Source organism: Salmo salar, chromosome 11 (genome assembly GCF_965601325.2).
Source record: "Salmo salar chromosome 11, fSalSal1, whole genome shotgun sequence".
Lineage (NCBI taxonomy): Eukaryota > Metazoa > Chordata > Actinopteri > Salmoniformes > Salmonidae > Salmo > Salmo salar.
In genome coordinates this window covers 69087044-69110218 of record NC_138301.1, presented here as the reverse complement: position 1 = coordinate 69110218, position 23175 = coordinate 69087044, and the positions used below count along the sequence as shown (strand labels likewise).

At 42.7% G+C, this 23175-nt stretch overlaps 2 protein-coding genes across 4 annotated transcripts in view; one reads left to right on the top strand and one right to left on the bottom strand.

The window, feature by feature from the left end:
* The window catches only part of LOC123725101 (isocitrate dehydrogenase [NADP], mitochondrial-like), a 346249-nt gene extending 344468 nt beyond the window's left edge, over positions 1–1781 (top strand). The window contains exon 5 of the mRNA XM_045688877.2: positions 1656–1781. Within this exon, the coding sequence (XP_045544833.1) occupies positions 1656–1728 (73 nt within the window). The 3' untranslated portion in view covers positions 1729–1781. The remainder of the gene's footprint in view (positions 1–1655) is intronic.
* Positions 1782–20373: 18592 nt separating this feature from the next.
* The window catches only part of LOC106592362 (uncharacterized), a 214218-nt gene continuing 211416 nt past the window's right edge, over positions 20374–23175 (bottom strand). For all 3 annotated transcript variants that reach the window (XM_082958041.1, XM_082958040.1, XM_082958039.1), the window contains one exon: positions 20374–22451. In XM_082958041.1, coding sequence (XP_082814167.1) covers positions 22261–22451 — 191 coding nt within the window. In that variant the 3' untranslated portion in view covers positions 20374–22260. The remainder of the gene's footprint in view (positions 22452–23175) is intronic.

The window sequence follows — 23175 nt, the reverse complement described above, 5'->3', positions numbered from 1 at the left end:
GGACAGTCCTGTCCACAGTATAACCCTGGCCAAGTGACTACACTATACAACACAATACAATACAGGACAGTCATGTCCACAGTATAACCCTGGCCAAGTGACTACACTATACAATACAATACATTTTACATTTTTTTACATTTTAGTCATTTAGCAGACGCTCTTATCCAGAGCGACTTACAGTAGTGAATGCATACATTTCATTTTTTCTGTGCTGGCCCCCCGTGGGAATCGAACCCACAACCCTGGACTGACATGACTGATAGAATACAGTCATGTCCACAGTATAACCCTGGCCAAGTGACTACACTATACAATACAATACAGGACAGTCATGTCCACAGTATAACCCTGGCCAACTGAAACCTATTATTCAATCAGATTGCGGGTTATAAGCATTGCCAGTTTTAAAGCTGGAATCCGTAATGGTGAAACTTTATTTCTGTTTGCGATATTACAACAGCAAAGAAGTTACTTCAAACAACCAATACGTTTTTTTCCCCCCTCGGGGCGCTCCTCTCTTCCGTTTCATCGTCATTACCACAATGCTTGACTCTCCTCTCCTCCGTTTCATCGTCATTACCACAATCCTGGTCTCTCCTCTCCTCCGTTTCATCTACTAAACAAAAACAATAACTGTGTGCTGGGTCTAACAGTGGCACTGTTTCCCCTTATGCAGCTTTAAAGGCAATGTTCCCAGGTTTGCCAAAATCCATTCATGGTAAACACTGCGTATGTTGGCTCAATCGAAGATTGCCTTGAAAAGCCGCAATGCCTATAACCCGCAATCGGATTGAATAGAGCCCTTAGTGTTGTCGTACACACCTGCCTAGTTCATCATAGTGTTTCATCTAATCCAATCGGATTGAATAGAGCCCTTATTGTTGTCGTACACACCTGCCTAGTTCATCATAGTGTTTCATCTTATCCAATCGGATTGAATAGAGCCCTTATTGTTGTCGTACACACCTGCCTAGTTCATCATAATGTCTCATCTAATCCAATCAGATTGAATAGAGCCCTTAGTGTTGTCGTACACACCTGCCTAGTTCATCATAGTGTTTAATCTTATCCAATCGGATTGAATAGAGCCCTTATTGTTGTCGTACACCCCTGCCTAGTTCATCATAGTGTCTCATCTAATCCAATCAGATTGAATAGAGCCCTTAGTGTTGTCGTACACACCTGCCTAGTTCATCATAGTGTTTCATCTTATCCAATCAGATTGAATAGAGCCCTTAGTGTTGTCGTACACACCTGCCTAGTTCATCATAGTGTTTCATCTAATCCAATCGGATTGATAGAGCCCTTATTGTTGTCGTACACACCTGCCTAGTTCATCATAGTGTTTCATCTAATCCAATCAGATTGAATAGAGCCCTTAGTGTTGTCGTACACACCTGCCTAGTTCATCATAGTGTTTCATCTAATCCAATCGGATTGAATAGAGCCTTAGTGTTGTCGTACCCACCTGCCTAGTTCATCTAATCCAATCGGATTGAATAGAGCCCTTAGTGTTGTCGTACCATCCTGCCTAGTTCATCAGTGTTTCATCTAATCCAATCGGATTGAATAGAGCCCTTAGTGTTGTCGTACCCACCTGCCTAGTTCATCAAAGTGTTTCATCTAATCCAACCTGTCATGTGATATAGCAGCTGCAAGCTGAATGAACATTACGTCAACACATCCGACTTTCTGGACGCCATCAGAACCAACCTGGGCAAGTGAAGAGGAGGACAACACCACCACCACAAAACAAACTAACTTAGATCTGTGTTGCTGCCATGTTGTGGTGTCTCTCTTTATGTAATGTTGTGTTGTCTCTCTATATGTAGTGTTGTGGTGTCTCTCTATGTAGTGTTGTGGTGTCTCTCTATATTTAGTGTTGTGGTATCTCTATAGTGTTGTGGTGTCTCTATAGTGTTGTGGTGTCTCTCTTTATGTAGTGTTGTGGTGTCTCTCTATATGTAGTGGTGTCTCTCTTTATGTAGTGTTGTGGTGTCTCTCTATATGTAGTGTTGTGGTGTCTCTCTATATGTAGTGTTGTGGTGTCTCTCTATATGTAGTGTTGTGGTGTCTCTCTATATGTAGTGTTGTGGTGTCTCTCTATATGTAGTGTTGTGGTGTCTCTCTATATGTAGTGTTGTGGTGTCTCTCTTTATGTAATGTTGTGTTGTCTCTCTATATTTAGTGTTGTGGTGTCTCTCTATGTAGTGTTGTGGTGTCTCTCTATATTTAGTGTTGTGGTATCTCTATAGTGTTGTGGTGTCTCTATAGTGTTGTGGTGTCTCTCTTTATGTAGTGTTGTGGTGTCTCTCTATATGTAGTGGTGTCTCTCTTTATGTAGTGTTGTGGTGTCTCTCTATATGTAGTGTTGTGGTGTCTCTCTATATGTAGTGTTGTGGTGTCTCTCTATATGTAGTGTTGTGGTGTCTCTCTATATGTAGTGTTGTGGTGTCTCTCTATATGTAGTGTTGTGGTGTCTCTCTATATGTAGTGTTGTGGTGTCTCTCTATATGTAGTGTTGTGGTGTCTCTCTATATTTAGTGTTGTGGTGTCTCTCTATATTTAGTGTTGTGGTGTCTCTCTATATTTAGTGTTGTGGTGTCTCTCTATATTTAGTGTTGTGGTGTCTCTCTATATTTAGTGTTGTGGTGTCTCTCTATATTTAGTGTTGTGGTGTCTCTCTATATTTAGTGTTGTGGTATCTCTCTATATTTAGTGTTGTGGTGTCTCTCTATATTTAGTGTTGTGGTGTCTCTCTATATTTAGTGTTGTGGTGTCTCTCTATATTTAGTGTTGTGGTGTCTCTCTATATTTAGTGTTGTGGTGTCTCTCTATATGTAGTGTTGTGGTGTCTCTCTATGTAGTGTTGTGGTGTCTCTCTATATTTAGTGTTGTGGTATCTCTATAGTGTTGTGGTGTCTCTATAGTGTTGTGGTGTCTCTCTTTATGTAGTGTTGTGGTGTCTCTCTATATGTAGTGGTGTCTCTCTTTATGTAGTGTTGTGGTGTCTCTCTATATGTAGTGTTGTGGTGTCTCTCTATATGTAGTGTTGTGGTGTCTCTCTATATGTAGTGTTGTGGTGTCTCTCTATATGTAGTGTTGTGGTGTCTCTCTATATGTAGTGTTGTGGTGTCTCTCTATATGTAGTGTTGTGGTGTCTCTCTATATGTAGTGTTGTGGTGTCTCTCTATATTTAGTGTTGTGGTGTCTCTCTATATTTAGTGTTGTGGTGTCTCTCTATATTTAGTGTTGTGGTGTCTCTCTATATTTAGTGTTGTGGTGTCTCTCTATATTTAGTGTTGTGGTGTCTCTCTATATTTAGTGTTGTGGTGTCTCTCTATATTTAGTGTTGTGGTATCTCTCTATATTTAGTGTTGTGGTGTCTCTCTATATTTAGTGTTGTGGTGTCTCTCTATATTTAGTGTTGTGGTGTCTCTCTATATTTAGTGTTGTGGTGTCTCTCTATATTTAGTGTTGTGGTGTCTCTCTATATTTAGTGTTGTCTCTATATTTAGTGTTGTGGTGTCTCTCTTCATGTAGTGTTGTGGTGTCTCTCTTCATGTAGTGTTGTGGTGTCTCTCCTCGTAGTGCCGTGGTGTCTCTCTATATGTAGTGTTGTGGTGTCTCTATATAGTGTTGTGGTGTCTCTATATAGTGTTGTGGTGTCTCTATATAGTGTTGTGGTGTCTCTCTTTATGTAGTGTTGTGGTGTCTCTATATAGTGTTGTGGTGTCTCTCTTTGTGTAGTGTTGTGGTGTCTCTATATAGTGTTGTGGTGTCTCTATTCATGTAGTGTTGTGGTGTCTCTCTATATTTAGTGTTATGGTGTCTCTCTATATTTAGTGTTGTGGTGTCTCTCTATATAGTGTTGTGGTGTCTCTCTATATAGTGTTGTGGTGTCTCTCTTCATATAGTGTTGTGGTGTCTCTCTTCATATAGTGTTGTGGTGTCTCTCTTCATATAGTGTTGTGGTGTCTCTCTATATAGTGTTGTGGTGTCTCTCTATATAGTGTTGTGGTGTCTCTCTATATAGTGCTGTGGTGTCTCTCTATGTAGTGTTGTGGTGTCTCTCTTCATGTAGTGTTGTGGTGTCGCTCTTCATGTAGTGTTGTGGTGTCTCTATATAGTGTTGTGGTGTCTCTATATTTAGTGTTGTGGTGTCTCCATGTAGTGTTGTGGTGTCTCTATATAGTGTTGTGGTGTCTCTCTATATGTAGTGTTGTGCTATCTCTATATATTTAGTGTTGTGGTGTCTCTATATTTAGTGTTGTGGTGTCTATATAGTGTTGTGGTGTCTCTATATAGTGTTGTGGTGTCTCTATATAGTGTTGTGGTGTATCCATATTTAGTGTTGTGGTGTCTCTATATAGTGTTGTGGTGTCTCTATATAGTGTTGTGGTGTCTCTCTATATGTAGTGTTGTGGTGTCTCCCTATATGTAGTGTTGTGGTGTCTCACTATATGTAGTGTTGTGGTATCTATATATTTAGTGTTGTGGTGTCCTTGTATATTTAGTGTTGTGGTGTCTCTATATTTAGTGTTGTGGTGTCTATATAGTGTTGTGGTGTCTATATAGTGTTGTGGTGTCTCTCTATATGTAGTGTTGTGGTGTCCTATATTTAGTGTTGTGGTGTCTCTATATATTTAGTGTTGCGGTGTCCTTCTATATGTAGTGTTGTGGTGTCTCTATGTATTTAGTGTTGTGGTGTCCTATATTTAGGGTTGTGGTGTCTCTCTATATTTAGTGTTGTGGTGTCTCTATATTTAGTGTTGTGGTGTCTCTCTATATTTAGTGTTGTGGTGTCTCTCTATATTTAGTGTTGTGGTGTCTCTCTTTAAGTAATGTTGTGGTGTCTCTCTATATGTAATGTTGTGGTGTCTCTCTATATGTAATGTTGTGGTGTCTCTATATGCAATGTTGTGGTGTCTCTATATTTAGTGTTGTGGTGTCTCTATATTTAGTGTTGTGGTGTCTCTATATTTAGTGTTGTGGTGTCTCTATATTTAGTGTTGTTGTGTCTCTATATATTTAGTGTTGTGGTGTCTCTATATATTTAGTGTTGTGGTGTCTCTATATATTTAGTGTTGTGGTGTCTCCATGTAGTGTTGTGGTGTCTCCATGTAGTGTTGTGGTGTCTCTATATAGTGTTGTGGTGTCTCTATATAGTGTTGTGGTGTCTCTATATAGTGTTGTGGTGTCTCTATATAGTGTTGTGGTGTCTCTATATAGTGTTGTGGTGTCTCCATGTAGTGTTGTGGTGTCTCTCTTCATGTAGTGTTGTGGTGTCTCTCTTCATGTAGTGTTGTGGTGTCTCTCTTCATGTAGTGTTGTGGTGTCTCTCTTCATGTAGTGTTGTGGTGTCTCTCTTCATGTAGTGTTGTGGTGTCTCTCTTCATGTAGTGTTGTGGTGTCTCTCTTCATGTAGTGTTGTGGTGTCTCTCTTCATGTAGTGTTGTGGTGTCTCTATATATTTAGTGTTGTGGTGTCCTATATATTTAGTGTTGTGGTGTCTCTATATATTTAGTGTTGTGGTGTCTCTATATATTTAGTGTTGTGGTGTCTCTATATATATATTTAGTGTTGTGGTGTCTCTATATATATTTAGTGTTGTGGTGTCTGTATATATTTAGTGTTGTGGTGTCTGTATATATTTAGTGTTGTGGTGTCTGTATATATTTAGTGTTGTGGTGTCTCTCTATATTTAGTGTTGTGGTGTCTCTCTATATTTAGTGTTGTGGTGTCTCTCTATATGTAGTGTTGTGGTGTCTCTCTATATGTAGTGTTGTGGTGTCTCTATATATTTAGTGTTGTGGTGTCCTATATATTTAGTGTTGTGGTGTCTCTATATATTTAGTGTTGTGGTGTCTCTTTATATTTAGTGTTGTGGTGTCTCTATATATATTTAGTGTTGTGGTGTCTCTATATATATTTAGTGTTGTGGTGTCTCTATATATTTAGTGTTGTGGTGTCTGTATATATTTAGTGTTGTGGTGTCTGTATATATTTAGTGTTGTGGTGTCTCTATATATTTAGTGTTGTGGTGTCTCTCTATATGTAGTGTTGTGGTGTCTCTCTATATGTAGTGTTGTGGTGTCTCTCTATATTTAGTGTTGTGGTGTCTCTCTATATTTAGTGTTGTGGTGTCTCTCTATATTTAGTGTTGTGGTTTCTCTCTATATTTAGTGTTGTGGTGTCTCTCTATATTTAGTGTTGTGGTGTCTCTCTATATTTAGTGTTGTGGTGTCTCTCTATATTTAGTGTTGTGGTGTCTCTCTATATTTAGTGTTGTGGTGTCTCTCTATATTTAGTGTTGTGGTGTCTCTCTATATTTAGTGTTGTGGTGTCTCTCTATATTTAGTGTTGTGGTGTCTCTATATTTAGTGTTGTGGTGTCTCTCTTCATGTAGTGTTGTGGTGTCTCTCTTCATGTAGTGTTGTGGTGTCTCTCCTCGTAGTGCCGTGGTGTCTCTCTATATGTAGTGTTGTGGTGTCTCTATATAGTGTTGTGGTGTCTCTATATAGTGTTGTGGTGTCTCTATATAGTGTTGTGGTGTCTCTATATAGTGTTGTGGTGTCTCTCTTTATGTAGTGTTGTGGTGTCTCTATATAGTGTTGTGGTGTCTCTCTTTGTGTAGTGTTGTGGTGTCTCTATATAGTGTTGTGGTGTCTCTATTCATGTAGTGTTGTGGTGTCTCTCTATATTTAGTGTTATGGTGTCTCTCTATATTTAGTGTTGTGGTGTCTCTCTATATAGTGTTGTGGTGTCTCTCTATATAGTGTTGTGGTGTCTCTCTTCATATAGTGTTGTGGTGTCTCTCTTCATATAGTGTTGTGGTGTCTCTCTATATAGTGTTGTGGTGTCTCTCTATATAGTGTTGTGGTGTCTCTCTATATAGTGTTGTGGTGTCTCTCTATATAGTGTTGTGGTGTCTCTCTATGTAGTGTTGTGGTGTCTCTCTTCATGTAGTGTTGTGGTGTCGCTCTTCATGTAGTGTTGTGGTGTCTCTATATAGTGTTGTGGTGTCTCTATATTTAGTGTTGTGGTGTCTCCATGTAGTGTTGTGGTGTCTCTCTATATTTAGTGATGTGGTGTCTCCATGTAGTGTTGTGGTGTCTATATAGTGTTGTGGTGTCTCCATATTTAGTGTTGTGGTGTCTCTATATAGTCTTGTGGTGTCTCTATATAGTGTTGTGGTGTCTCTCTTTATGTAGTGTTGTGGTGTCTCTATATAGTGTTGTGGTGTCTCTCTTTGTGTAGTGTTGTGGTGTCTCTATATAGTGTTGTGGTGTCTCTATTCATGTAGTGTTGTGGTGTCTCTCTATATTTAGTGTTATGGTGTCTCTCTATATTTAGTGTTGTGGTGTCTCTCTATATAGTGTTGTGGTGTCTCTCTATATAGTGTTGTGGTGTCTCTCTTCATATAGTGTTGTGGTGTCTCTCTTCATATAGTGTTGTGGTGTCTCTCTATATAGTGTTGTGGTGTCTCTCTATATAGTGTTGTGGTGTCTCTCTATATAGTGTTGTGGTGTCTCTCTATATAGTGTTGTGGTGTCTCTCTATGTAGTGTTGTGGTGTCTCTCTTCATGTAGTGTTGTGGTGTCGCTCTTCATGTAGTGTTGTGGTGTCTCTATATAGTGTTGTGGTGTCTCTATATTTAGTGTTGTGGTGTCTCCATGTAGTGTTGTGGTGTCTCTCTATATTTAGTGATGTGGTGTCTCCATGTAGTGTTGTGGTGTCTATATAGTGTTGTGGTGTCTCCATATTTAGTGTTGTGGTGTCTCTATATAGTCTTGTGGTGTCTCTATATAGTGTTGTGGTGTCTCTCTATATGTAGTGTTGTGCTATCTCTATATATTTAGTGTTGTGGTGTCTCTATATTTAGTGTTGTGGTGTCTATATAGTGTTGTGGTGTCTCTCTATATTTAGTGTTGTGGTGTCTCCATGTAGTGTTGTGGTGTCTCTATATAGTGTTGTGGTGTCTCTATATAGTGTTGTGGTGTATCCATATTTAGTGTTGTGGTGTCTCTATATAGTGTTGTGGTGTCTCTATATAGTGTTGTGGTGTCTCTCTATATGTAGTGTTGTGGTGTCTCCCTATATGTAGTGTTGTGGTGTCTCACTATATGTAGTGTTGTGGTATCTATATATTTAGTGTTGTGGTGTCCTTGTATATTTAGTGTTGTGGTGTCTCTATATTTAGTGTTGTGGTGTCTATATAGTGTTGTGGTGTCTATATAGTGTTGTGGCGTCTCTCTATATGTAGTGTTGTGGTGTCCTATATTTAGTGTTGTGGTGTCTCTATATATTTAGTGTTGCGGTGTCCTTCTATATGTAGTGTTGTGGTGTCTCTATGTATTTAGTGTTGTGGTGTCCTATATTTAGGGTTGTGGTGTCTCTCTATATTTAGTGTTGTGGTGTCTCTCTATATTTAGTGTTGTGGTGTCTCTCTATATTTAGTGTTGTGGTGTCTCTCTATATTTAGTGTTGTGGTGTCTCTCTTTAAGTAATGTTGTGGTGTCTCTCTATATGTAATGTTGTGGTGTCTCTCTATATGTAATGTTGTGGTGTCTCTATATGTAATGTTGTGGTGTCTCTATATTTAGTGTTGTGGTGTCTCTATATTTAGTGTTGTGGTGTCTCTATATATTTAGTGTTGTGGTGTCTCTATATATTTAGTGTTGTGGTGTCTCTATATATTTAGTGTTGTGGTGTCTCTATATATTTAGTGTTGTGGTGTCTCTATATATTTAGTGTTGTGGTGTCTCTATATATTTAGTGTTGTGGTGTCTCTATATAGTGTTGTGGTGTCTTTATATAGTGTTGTGGTGTCTCTATATAGTGTTGTGGTGTCTCTATATAGTGTTGTGGTGTCTCCATGTAGTGTTGTGGTGTCTCTCTTCATGTAGTGTTGTGGTGTCTCTCTTCATGTAGTGTTGTGGTGTCTCTCTTCATGTAGTGTTGTGGTGTCTCTCTTCATGTAGTGTTGTGGTGTCTCTCTTCATGTAGTGTTGTGGTGTCTCTCTTCATGTAGTGTTGTGGTGTCTCTCTTCATGTAGTGTTGTGGTGTCTCTCTTCATGTAGTGTTGTGGTGTCTCTCTTCATGTAGTGTTGTGGTGTCTCTCTTCATGTAGTGTTGTGGTGTCTCTCTTCATGTAGTGTTGTGGTGTCTCTCTTCATGTAGTGTTGTGGTGTCTCTCTTCATGTAGTGTTGTGGTGTCTCTATATTTAGTGTTGTGGTGTCTCTATATTTAGTGTTGTGGTGTCTCTCTATATTTAGTGTTGTGGTGTCTCTCTGTATGTAGTGTTGTGGTGTCTCTCTATATGTAGTGTTGTGGTGTCTCTATATATTTAGTGTTGTGGTGTCTCTATATATTTAGTGTTGTGGTGTCTCTATATATTTAGTGTTGTGGTGTCTCTATATATATTTAGTGTTGTGGTGTCTCTATATATATTTAGTGTTGTGGTGTCTGTATATATTTAGTGTTGTGGTGTCTGTATATATTTAGTGTTGTGGTGTCTCTATATATTTAGTGTTGTGGTGTCTCTATATATTTAGTGTTGTGGTGTCTCTATATATTTAGTGTTGTGGTGTCTCTATATATTTAGTGTTGTGGTGTCTCTATATATTTAGTGTTGTGGTGTCCTTCTATATTTAGTGTTGTGGTGTCCTTCTATATTTAGTGTTGTGGTGTCCTTCTATATTTAGTGTTGGGGTGTCTCAATATATTTAGTGTTGGGGTGTCCTTCTATATTTAGTGTTGTGGTGTCTCTCTATATTTAGTGTTGTGGTGTCTCTATATTTAGTGTTGTGGTGTCCTTCTATATTTAGTGTTGGGGTGTCTCAATATATTTAGTGTTGTGGTGTCTCTCTATATTTAGTGTTGTGGTGTCTCTCTATATTTAGTGTTGTGGTGTCTCTCTTATCGTGATGTGTTCTGTCCTACATTTTATTTTTAATCCCAGCCCCAGCAGGAGGCCTTTAGCCTCTTGGTAGGCCATCATTGTAAATAAGAGTTGGTTCTTAATTGACTTTCCTTTAAAAGGTAAAAAAAAATACTTAACCCTAACACAAAACAGACAACTTTGAAATAATCTTAACATTGTGTCCGTACAAGTTTTTGACCTTGTTTATGTAGCGTTAACCCTAACCTAACTTGTTGTGACCACAATATTTCCATTAGCTTGTGTATCCTGTTTGAAGGGCACGTTTGATATTTTCCTGACCCTTTGTGCTATGGACTATTTGTACAGAGCCAATCAGATGTGTTACTATTAGTGTGCTTCTCTGCCTTCCCGTTGACAGGGGTTAGGGTTAGGGTTCGGGAGACTTGTCAAATCATTTTATTTTCTGTGGTCCAATATATTCTGGATTCATATGATTAATAACCTATTATTCATATAATGAGATCAATACCAGGGATCAATTTAAAACAACCATTTCAATTAAGCGTAGATTACTCTTGAATGTTGGACTTGTATGAAAAATTCAAAAGAATTCTCAATAAATGCAGTATGTACAGTCATCAGTTTCCATATAAAGACTTCTACACTCTACGCTGTACCGACGTCACTCTACGCTGTACCGACGTCACTCTACGCTCTACCGATGTACTGACGTCAACGCTGTACTGAAGTCTCAAATCAACGACTTCAGTACACTGTAGACTACCGACGTCACTCTACGCTGTACCGACGTCACTCTACGCTGTACCGACGTCACTCTACGCTGTACCGACGTCACTCTACGCTGTACCGACGTCACTCTACGCTGTATTGACGTCACTCTACGCTGTACCGACGTCCCTCTAAGCTGTACCGACGCCTCTAAGCTGTACCGACGTCTCTAAGCTGTACCGACGTCTCTACGCTGTACTGAAGTCTCAAATCAAAGACTTCTAAACTGTAGGCTACTGACGTCACTCTACGCTGTACCGACGTCACTCTACGCTGTACCGACGTCACTCTACGCTGTACCGACGTCACTCTACGCTGTACCGACGTCACTCTACGCTGTACCGACGTCACTCTACGCTGTACCGACGTCACTCTACGCTGTACCGACGTCACTCTACGCTGTACCGACGTCACTCTACACTGTACCGACGTCACTACGCTGTACCGACGTCACTACGCTGTACCGACGTCACTACGCTGTACCGACGTCTCTACGCTGTACCGACGTCTCTAAGCTGTACCGACGTCTCTAAGCTGTACCGATGTCTCTACGCTGTACTGAAGCCTCAAATCAAAGACTTCTAAACTGTAGGCTACTGACGTCACTCTATGCCGTATCGGCGTGTCTCTACGCCGTGTCTCTACGCCGTACCGGCGTCTCTACGCTGTACTGACGTCTCAAATCAAATTGTATGTGCCGAATACAACAGGTGTAGACCTTACTGAAATGCTTACTTACAAGCCCTTAACCAACGATGCAGTTTAAAAAATATGAATAACAATAAGAAATAACAGAAACCAGTAATTAAAGAGCATCAGTAAAATAACAATAGCGAGACTATATACAGGTGGTACCGGTCAAGAGTCAATGTGCGGTGGCACCGGTTAGTCAATGTAATTGAGGTAATATGTACATGTAGGTAGAGTTATTAAAGTGACTATGCATAGATAATAACAGAGTAGCAGCAGCGTGAAGGGGGGGGGGGGGGGGGGGGGGGGCAGTGCAAATAGTCTGGGGAGCCATTTGATTAGATGTTCAGGAGTCTTATGGCTTGGGGGTAGAAGCTGTTTAGAAGCCTCTTGGACCTAGACTTGGCGCTCCGGTACCGCTTGCCGTGCGGTAGCAGAGAGAACAGTCTTTGACTAGGGTGGCTGGAGTCTTTGACAATTGTTAGGGCCTTCCTCTGACACTGCCTGATATAGAGGTCCTGGATGGCAGGAAGCTTGCCCCGGTGATGTACTGGGCCGTACGCACTACCCTCTGTAGTGCCTTGCGGTCGGAGGCCGAGCAGTTGCCATACCAGGCAGTGATGCAACCAGTCAGGATGCTCTAGATTTTGCAGCTGTAGAACCTTTTGAGGATCTGAGGACCCATGACAAATCTTTTCAGTCTCCTGAGGGGGAATAGATTTTGTTGTGCCCTCTTCACAACTGCCTTGGCGTGCTGTCATGTTAGTTTGTTGGTGATGTGGACACCAAGGAACTTGAAGCTCTCAACCTGCTCCACTACAGCCCCGTCGATGAGAATGGGGGCGTGCTCGGTCCTCCTTCTCCCTTGTCTTGATCATGTTGAGGGAGAGGTTGTTGTCCTGGTACCACACGGCCAGGTCTCTGACATCCTCCCTATAGGCTGTCTCGTCGTTGTCGGTGATCAGGCCTACCACTGTTGTGTCATCGGCAAACTTAATGATGGTGTTGGAGTCATGCCTGGCCGTGCAGTTATGAGTGAACAGGGAGTACAGGAGGGGACTGAGTACGCACCCATGAGGGGTCCCTGTGTTGAGGATCAGCGTAGCAGATGTGTTGTTACCTACCCTGACCACCTGGGGGCGGCCCGTCAGTAAGTCCAGGATCCAGTTGCAGAGGGAGGTGTTTAGTCCCAGGGTCCTTAGCTTATTGATGAGCTTCGTGGGCACTATGTTGTTGAACGCTGAGCTGTAGTCAATGAATAGCATTCTCACATAGGTGTTCCTTTTATCAAGGTGGGAAAGCGCAGTGTGGAGTGCAATAGAGATTGCATCATCTGTTATGGCGGTATGCAAATTGGAGTGGGTCGAGGGTTTCTGGGATAATGGTGTTGACGTGATAATGTGTTGACCAGCCTTTAAAAGCACTTCATGGCTACAGACATGAGTGCTACGGGTCGGTAGTCATTTAGGCAGATTACCTTAGTGTTCTTGGGCACAGGGACTATGGTGTTCAGTTTAAAACATGTTGGTATTACAGACTCGGACAGGGAGAGGTTGAAAATGTCAGTGAAGACACTTGCCAGTTGGTCAGCGCATGCTCGCAGTATGCGTCCTGACAATCCATCTGGCCCTGCGGCCTTGTGAAAGTTGACCTGTTTAAAGGTTTTACTCACATCAGCTATGGAGAGAGTGATCACACAGTCGTCTGGAACAGCTGGTGCTCTCATGCCGTGTTTGTGTTATTTTTTTCACCTTTATTTAACCCCTGGTCGGGCTCATACGGGACGGACATCCAGCGAAAAATCCTATTTACATTAGCATAACGAAATGTAATATATATTGTTTTTCAAATATAGGACTATGTTATATCGTTTTATAGATACACCTCTCCTGAATCGAACCACGTTGTCCGATTTCAAAAAGGCTTTACAGCAAAAGCAAAACATTAGATTATGTTAGAGGAGTATATCGTAAAAGTAGCCACATAGCCATTTTCCGACCAACCACATGCATCACAAATAACCAAAAAACAGCTAAATACAGCACTAACCTTTGACAATCTTCATCAGATGACACCCCTAGGACATCATGTTACACAATACATGCATTCTTTTGTTCGATAAAGTTCATATTTATATATAAAAACAGCATTTTACATCGGCGCGTAACGTTGACTAACTATTTTCCCTCAAATGCATCCGGTGAAACAGCGCTACAATTTACTAAATTACTATTCGAAAACATTTTAAAATGTAATATTGTCATTCTAAGATTTATAGATGAATATCTCTTGGAAGCACCTGTAATGCCAGATTTAAAAATAACTTTACTGGGTAATCACACTTTGCGATAAAAGGGGATGCGATACTCAGAAAATAGGCTACCGTTACAGGTCAGCGCCATCTTGGAACAATCGCATATCAAATCTAGTCTTGTATACTATTGTCAATAATCCCTTACCTTTGATTATCTTCATCAGAAAGCACTTGTAGGAATCCCAGGTCCACAACAAATGTATTTTCGTTCGAAAAAGTTAATCCTTTATGTTCCAATAGCTTGTTCTTGTTAGCGCGTTCTGAAGGCTGCACCAAAAGTTCCGTCGTGCGCGGGACTCCACTTTCGAAAAAATGCATTTTTTTATTTATTTAGGTTCGTTCGAACATGTCAAACGTTGTATAACATAAATCTTTAGGGCCTTTTTCAACCAGAGCTCCAATAAGATTCAAGGGGGACGATTGCATTGTGTTTCAAAACGTTTCGAAAGGGGAGGGTAGCCAGGGGCGCCGGCGTCATAATGGTGATGGCCCTCTCCGTGTGACCACGTTCCACTGCGTCTCATTCATTCAGTTTTCACAGTAGAAGGCTCACATCACTTTGTAAAGACTGGGGACATCTAGTGGAAGCAATAGGAAGTGCTCAATGAACCATTGCTCACTGTGTGATTTACAGGCAAACTGATGAAGTTGAGTCCGCAATTCAGAATTCCACTTCCTGTTACGATCGGTCTCGAGGTTTTGAATGCCATATGAGTTCTGTTATACTCACAGACACCATTCAAACAGTTTTAGAAACTTTAGGGTGTTTTCTATCCACAAGTATTAATTATATGCATATCCTAGCTTCTGAGTTTGAGTAGGAGGCCGTTTAAAATGGGCACTGCTACCTGGCCAAGATAAAGCAAAGCAGTGCGACACAAACAACAACACAGAGTTACACATAAACAAACATACAGTCAATAACACAATAGAAAAATCTATGTACAGTGTGTGCAAATGTAGAAGAGTAGGGAGGTAAGGCAATAAATAGGCCATAGAGGCAAAATAAAAACAATTTAGCATTAACACTGGAGTGATAGATATGCAGATGATGATGTGCAAGTAGAGATACTGGGGTGCAAAAGAGCAAGAGGATAAATAACAATATGGGGATGAGGTAGTTGTGTGTGCTATTTACAGAATGGCTGTGTACAGGTACAGTGATCGGCAAGCTGCTCTGACAGCTGATGCTTAAAGTTAGAGAGAGGGAGATATAAGACTCCAGCTTCAGTGATTTTTGCAATTCGCTCCAGTCATTGGCAGCAGAGAAATGGAAGGAAAGGCGGTCAAAGGAAGTGTTGGCTTTGGGGATGACCAGTGAAATATACCTGCTGGAGCACGTGCTACAGGTGGGTGTTGCTATGGTGACCAGTGAGCTGAGGTAAGGCGGGGCTTTACCTAGCATAGACTTATAGATGACCTGGAGCCAGTGGGTTTGGCGCTGAATATGTAGTGAGGGCCAGCCAACGAGAGCATACAGGCCGCAGTGGTGGGTAGTATATGGGGCTTTGGTGACAAAACGGATGGCACTGAGACTACATCCAGTTTGCTGAGTAGAGTGTTGAAGGCTATTTTGTAAATGACATCGCCGAAGTTGAGGATCGGTAGGATAGTCAGTTTTACGAGGGTATGTTTGGCAGCATGAGTGAAGGAGGCTTTGTTGCGAAATAGTAAGCAGATTCCAGATTTAATTTTGGATTGGAGATGCTTAATGTGAGTCTGGAAGGAGAGTTTACAGTCTAACCAGACACCTAGGTATGTGTAGTTGTCCACATATTTTAAGTCAGAACCGTCCGGAGTAGTGATGCTAGTCGGGCGGGAGGGTGCGGGCAGCAATCGGTTGAAGAGCATGCATTTAGTTTTACTTGCACTTAAAAGCAGTTGTAGGCCTCAGAAGGAGTGTTGTATGGCATTGAAGCTCGTTTGGAGGTTTGTTAGCACAGTGTCCAAAGAAGGGTCAGATGTATACAGAATGGTGTCATCTCACCAGCAGCAAGAGCGACATCATTGATATATACAGAGAAAAGAGTCAGCCCGAGAACTGAACCCTGTGGCACCCCCATAGAGACTACCAGAGGTCTGGACAACAGGCCCTCCGATTTGACACACTGAACTCTGTCTGAGAAGTAGTTTGGGAACCAGGCGAGGCAGTCATTTGAGAAGCCAAGGCTATTGAGACGTCTGCACTGTACTGTCTTTTATCGTTGGTGATAATGATATCCTTTAGGACCTTGAGAGTGGCTGAGGTGCACCCGTGACCAGCTCGGAAACCAGATTGCATAGTGGAGGAGGTACGGTGATCTGTTAACTTGGCTTTCGAAGATTTTAGAAATATTTGATTTGCATACAAGTAGTTTAGCTCGTCTGGTAGGCTCGTGTCACTGGGCAGCTCTCGGCTGTGCTTCCCTTTGTAGTCTGTAATGGTTTGCAAGCCCTGCCACATCCGACAAGCATCAGAGCCGGTGTAGTACGGTTCGATCTTAGTCCTGGATTTACGCTTTGCCTGTTTGATGGTTCGTCAGGGATTTCGGAATTTCTTATAAACTTCCGGCTTAGAGTCCTGCTACTTGAAAGCGGCAGCTATGGCCTTTAGCTCAGTGCGGATGTTGCCTGTAATCCATGGCTTCTGGTTGGGGTATGTAGGTATGGTCACTGTGTCTCTACGCTGTACTGACGTCCCTACGCTGTAGGACGCTGACGTGTCTACGCTGTCGTGTCTACGCTGTAGGACGCTGACGTGTCTACGCTGTCGTGTCTACGCTGTAGGACGCTGACGTGTCTACGCTGTAGGTCGCTGACGTGTCTACGCTGTAGGACGCTGACGTGTCTACGCTGTAGGACGCTGACGTGTCTACGCTGTAGGACGCTGACGTGTCTACGCTGTAGGACGCTGACGTGTCTACGCTGTAGGACGCTGACGTGTCTACGCTGTAGGACGCTGACGTGTCTACGCTGTAGGACGCTTACTTGTCTACGCTGTAGGACGCTGACTTGTCTACGCTGTAGGACGCTGACTTGTCTACACTGTAGGACGCTGACGTGTCTACGCTGTAGGACGCTGACGTGTCTACGCTGTAGGACGCTGACGTGTCTACGCTGTAGGACGCTGACGTGTCTACGCTGTAGGACACTGACGTGTCTACGCTGTAGGACGCTGACGTGTCTACGCTGACGTGTCTACGCTGTAGAATACTGACAGCAATGAGCATCTCAGGGAGGGATGGCAGCGCTCCTTAACACCTTTGGACTTCACACTGTCGTGTTCACACTACACCAAGTTCTATTTGAATATTTATTGGTGGCTATTCAAGTTTTTATTTAACCTTTAACTTTTATTTAACTATTTATCAAATGGACAGAGGTGGCTGATCTTCCAGCCAGCCCAGGGAAGGTAAAGATGGGTGAAATTCCTCTGACGTCCGGGAGTCACTGTACCACTAATGGAGGGCCACAGATTATTTCACAGGCAAGATTCAGAAAGCTGTTCCTACTGTGTTGTCTGTACAGCAGGTGACGACATGGAGGCACAAGTAGATTCCAACTGAAACGTGACATCACAGGCTGGGCTAAACAATTCCAGGGTTAGGGTTAGGTTAGAAAGACATGATCAGAGTACAGAAGCAGTTTGACTCTTTGACTGTATGATATGGGAGCACAATAGGGTTATATACTATACTAACTTACAAGGTTGAAACATACCATCTAGTCATTACAACAAAAGTTCAGTTTGAGGAATTACAGAATGCAGAGAGATTAAAACAAGACTGAAAAACAGAAACCAAAGAACCTTTATTAAATAGTAATGTGAGGTTTCAGTTGGATTTTCTTCATTCCAAAAACAACCAGTATACCAGGTTTTTAGTTTGAGTGTGAATCAAGGCTGCCCTGCATAGTAGGATGGGGGGGCAGGTGTTCCCCAAAACAGAACCAGAGAGAGGGTGAATTAGGTTTAACTCGCCCAGTGCTCCAGGACACTTTAGGACCAATGGAATGGTCTAAAAAATGTGCCCGGGCCAGTTAAAACATAAGCACCCATCTTAGGTAGCCCGGTCCAGATCTGGTCGTACCGTCTCAGGTAGCCCGGTCCAGATCTGGTCGTACCGTCTCAGGTAGCCCGGTCCAGATCTGGTCGTACCGTCTCAGGTAGCCCGGTCCAGATCTGGTCGTACCGTCTCAGGTAGCCCGGTCCATATCTGGTCGTACCGTCTCAGGTAGCCCGGTCCATATCTGGTCGTACCGTCTCAGGTAGCCCCGTCCAGATCTGGTTGTACTGTCTTGCCAAGTCATTGTCACACCAGGCAGAGCCAGGTCGTAGTCATCATTAAAACAACAGCGGTATCTTCACTACAGGAGATGAATGTTAAGCTAAACCAAGTGAAACATGTTGTTATCATATGTATCAATGTCTAATAGAGTGCCTTCAGAAAGTACCCGTCGACTTTTTCCAGATTTTATTGTTTTACAAAGTGTAATTTTTTTGTCAACGATCTACACAAAATACTCCGTCACAGTGGAAGAAAAATTCTAACATTTGTAAAAAAGAAATACAAATAAAACACATATATTGTGATTAGATAAGTATTCAACCCCCTGAGTTAATACATGTTAGAATCACACCTGTGTCGTTCTGGGTAAGTCTCTAAGAATCAGCATGATCATTACACAGGTGCCCCTTGTGCTGGGGACAATAAAAGGCCACCAAAATGTGCAGTTTTGTCACACAGCACAATGCCACAGATGTTTTAAGGGAGCGTGCGATTGGCATGCTGACGGCAAGAATGTCCGCCAGAGCTGTTGCCTGATAATTTAATGTTAATTTCTACCATAAGCCACCTCTGACGTCGTTTTAGAGAATTTGGCAGTACGTCCAACCGGCCTCAGAACCACAGACCACGTGTAACCACTCCAGCCCAGGCCCTCCATAACCAGCTTCTTCACCTGCGGGATCGTCTGAGACCAGCCAGCCGGACGGACAGCTGATGAAACTGTAGGTTTTCACAACCGAAGAATTTCTGCACAAACTGTCAAAAACTGTCTCAGGGAAGCTCATCTGCGGGTTTGGCGTCGTAACCGACTTCAGTGGGAAAATGCTCACCTTCGATTGTCACTGGCACGCTGGAGAAGTGTGCTCTTTATGGATTAATCCCAGTTTCAACTGTCCCGGGCAGAAGGCAGACAGTGTGTATGGCGTCGTGTATACGAGAGGGTTGCTGATGTCAACGTTGTGAACAGAATGCCCCATGGTGGCGGTGGGGTTATGGTATGGGCAGGCATAAGCTATGGACAATGAACACAACTGCATTTTATCTATCTATGCCAATTTTAATGCACAGAGATACCATGATGAGATCCTGAGGCCCATTGTCGTGCCATTCATCCGCCGCCATCACCTCACAATTCCTGGAAGATGAAAATGTCCCAGTTCTTCCATGGCCTGCATACTCAGACATGTCACTCATTGAGCATGTTTGGGATGCTCTGGATCGACGTGTACGACAGCGTGTTCCAGTTCCTGCCAATATCCAGCAACTTCACACAGCCATTGAAGAGGAGTGGCACAACATTCCACAGGTCCCAATTAACAGCCTTATTAACTCTATGCGAAAGAGATGTGTCGCGGTGCATGAGGCAAATGGTGGTCACACCAGATACTGACTGGTTTTTTGATCCATGCCTCTACCTTTTTGTTAAGGTATCTGTGGCCAACAGATGCATGTCTGTATTCCCAGTCATGTGAAATCCATAGATTAGGGTCTAATGAATTCATTTACACTGATTTCCTTATGAACTGTAACTCAGTAGCATATTTGAAATAGTTGCATGTTTATATTTTTGTTCTGTGAATATTTGGCCTTGTATTTTTTGTGTTTGTCCTGCTGAAAGGTGAATTCATCTACCAGTGTCTGTTGGAAAGCAGACTGAACCAGGTCTTCCTCTAGGATTTTGTCTGTGCTTAGCTCCATTCAGTTATTTTTTATCCTGAAAACCTCCCCAGTCCTTAATGATGACAAGCATACCCATAACATGATGCAGTCACCACCATGCTTGAAAATATGGAGAGTGGTACTCAGTGATGTGTTGTATTGGATGTGCCCCAAACATAACCTTATGTCCTGAATACAAAGTGTTAATATCTTTGACACATTGTTTGTAGTATTACTTTAGTGCCTTATTGCAAACAGGATGCATGTTTTAGAATATTTGTATTCTGTAGAGGCTTCCTTCTTTTCACTGTCATTCAAGTTAGTATTGTGGAGTAACTACAATGTTGTTGATCCATCCTCAGTTTTCTCCTATCACAACCATTAAACTCTGTGTTCAAGTCACCATTGGCCTCATGGTGAAATCCCTGAGCGATTTCCTTCCTCTCCTGCAACTGAGTTAGGAATGACTCCTGCATCTTTGTAGTGACTTGGTATATTGATACGCTATCCAAAGTGTTATTAATGACTTCACCATGCTCAAAGGGATGTTATATGTCTGCTTTTTTATTTTACCCATCTACCAATAGGTGTCCTTCTTTGTGAGGCATTGGAAAACCTCCCTGGTCTTTGTGGTTGAATCTGGGTTTGAAATTCACTGCTCGACTGAGGGACCTTGCAGATAATTGTATGTGTGCGGGTATAGAGGTAAGGTAGTCATTCAAGAAACATGTTAAACAGTATTATTGCACACAGACTGAGTCCATGCAACTTGTTAAGTACATTTTTATTCCTGAACTTATTTAGGCTTGCCATAATAAAGGGTTTGAATACTTATTGACTCAAGACATTTCAGCTTTTCATAAAAAATTCTACAAACATAAATTCACCTTGAAATGATGGGGTATTATTGTGTGTAGGCCAGTGACAACAAATCTCAATTTAATCAATTTTAAATTCAGGCTGTAACACATGTGTATAAAGTCAAGGGGTGTGAAGACTTTCTGAAGGCGCTGTATACAGTGTGTCTAGTTGGATCTAAGATCAGAGTTATACTGCATCTGGCACGGTCTTCTGTCAAAACATACTTATTGGTGAATGATTCCATGGTAGATGTCTCTGTGTAAAACTGATTTCTGAGTGCTGATACAGATCCATCCCACAACTTATCAGAGTTTAGATCTGCCACTATAGTCTTTAGTCGTGTCTGCTAGAATATCCCAGAGGACTTCTAGACCAATCATGTCTGCTAGAATATCCCAAAGGACTTCTAGACCAATCATGCCTGCTAGAATATCCCAGAGGACTTCAAGACCAATCATGTCTGGTAGAATATCCCAAAGGACTTCTAGACCAATCATGTCTGCTAGAATATCCCAAAGGACTTTGGACCAATCATGTCTGCTAGAATATCCCAAAGGACTTTGGACCAATCATGTCTGCTAGAATATCCCAAAGGACTTTGGACCAATCATGTCTGCTAGAATATCCCAAAGGACTTTAGACCAATCATGTCTGGTAGAATATCCCAAAGGACTTTAGACCAATCATGTCTGGTAGAATATACCAAAGGACTTCTAGACCCAATCGTCAGTCTCAGAGTCACTTCTATCAGAGACGGGTGGAGCGGATTGGCTGTTGAAGTGCATGTCCTGCCCCTCCATCAGGACAGGTCAGTTCTGGTTCTTAAAGGGTCCATGAACCCCCTCCCTGTGTCTCACTACCACAGCACACCCTAACCCAGTCTCTGTCACTGCCACAGCACGCCCTAACCCAGTCTCTGTCACTGCCACAGCACGCCCTAACCCAGTCTCTGTCACTGCCACAGCACGCCCTAACCCAGTCTCTGTCACTGCCACAGCACGCCCTAACCCAGTCTCTGTCACTGCCACAGCACGCCCTAACCCAGTCTCTGTCACTGCCACAGCATGCCCTAACTTAGTCTCTGTCACTGCCACAGCACGGCAGCCATGTTGTCTGTTCCCCACCCATGGTCTCCTCTCCATTAACAAAAGCTGAAGAACATAAGCACATCCAGGTACTTTCTGCAGGTGCTGGAGTTGTAGACAAACTCCTGGAAAACAGAGTACAACGCCACACTGCTGCTCCTGCTCCCAGATTATATTTATTCATCACAACGTTTCCACCATTAGGTCCTGGATACCTGATGAAGACCGAAGGGTGGAAACGTTACAAATAAATATCAGCTAGGAGCATGAGCAGCAGTGTGGCGTTTTCCCTCTCTATTAACCCATGGTCTGTAGTTAGTCCACCAATAACCCACGGTCTGTAGACCATTAACCCATGGTCTGTAGTTAGTCCACCAATAACCCATGGTCTGTAGTTAGTCCATCAATAACCCATGGTCTGTAGTTAGTCCACCATTAACCCATGGTCTGTAGTTAGTCCACCATTAACCCATGGTCTGTAGTTATTCCACCATTAACCCATGGTCTGTAGTTAGTCCACCAATAACCCATGGTCTGTAGTTAGTCCACCAATAACCCATGGTCTCTTCTCCATTAACACATGGTATGTATTTAGTCCACAAATAACCCATGGTCTGCAGTTAGTCCACCATTAACCCATGGTCTCTTCTCCAGTAACCCATGGTGTCTAATGGTCTGTAGTCCATTAACACTATTCTCCTACTGCTCAAGACGTGTTGTAGTTAGCTGTATCCTTCCCAAAGTTGTAATAGTTGTCCATGTCGTCCATGTTTGCCGTGGTGAGCTTGGTGAGGTTCTGGGAGCCTCCATTATCCATGTTGTTGTTGGCCCCTGAGGTCCCAAAGTCAAAGTTGTCCTCCTCATAGTGGCCCTGGCCCTCCATCTCAGGAAGAGCATCTGGGAACACACAGAGAAACAGGGCTGTTAGGGAGAGTACAGTGGTTGAACCAACCCTAACCCCAACCCAGAACACAGTGGTAGAACCAACCCTAACCCCAACCCAGAACACAGTGGTAGAACCAACCCTAACCCCAACCCAGAACACAGTGGTAGAACCAACCCTAACCCCAACCCAGAACACAGTGGTTGAACCAACCCTAACCCCAACCCAGAACACAGTGGTAGAACCAACACAGTGGTAGAACCAACAGGACCAACCCAGTGGTAGGACCAACCCAGTGGTAGGACCAACAGGACCAACCCAGTGGTAGAACCAACAGGACCAACCCAGTGGTAGGACCAACCCAGTGGTAGGACCAACAGGACCAACCCAGTGGTAGAACCAACAGGACCACAAACAAAGTTTTAACAAACAGGATATACAACCAGCAAGCCAGGCTGCTCATTGACTGTTACTAACACTAAGCCTACAATAAGAAGGCTACAGGAATGGTAGTTAGCTGGCTGAATAAAAAAGTGATGGATCGTGAGATGAGAGGAAGGAAGGGAAGGAGAGTAAAGCCCTGCCTTGTCCGTCAGGGGAGATGTCCATGCTGGGTTAGGGTAAAGGGTTAGGGGTAAAGCCATACCTTGTCCGTCAGGGGAGATGTCCATGCTGGGTTAGGGTAAAGGGTTAGGGGTAAAGCCCTGCCTTGTCCGTCAGGGGAGATGTCCATGCTGG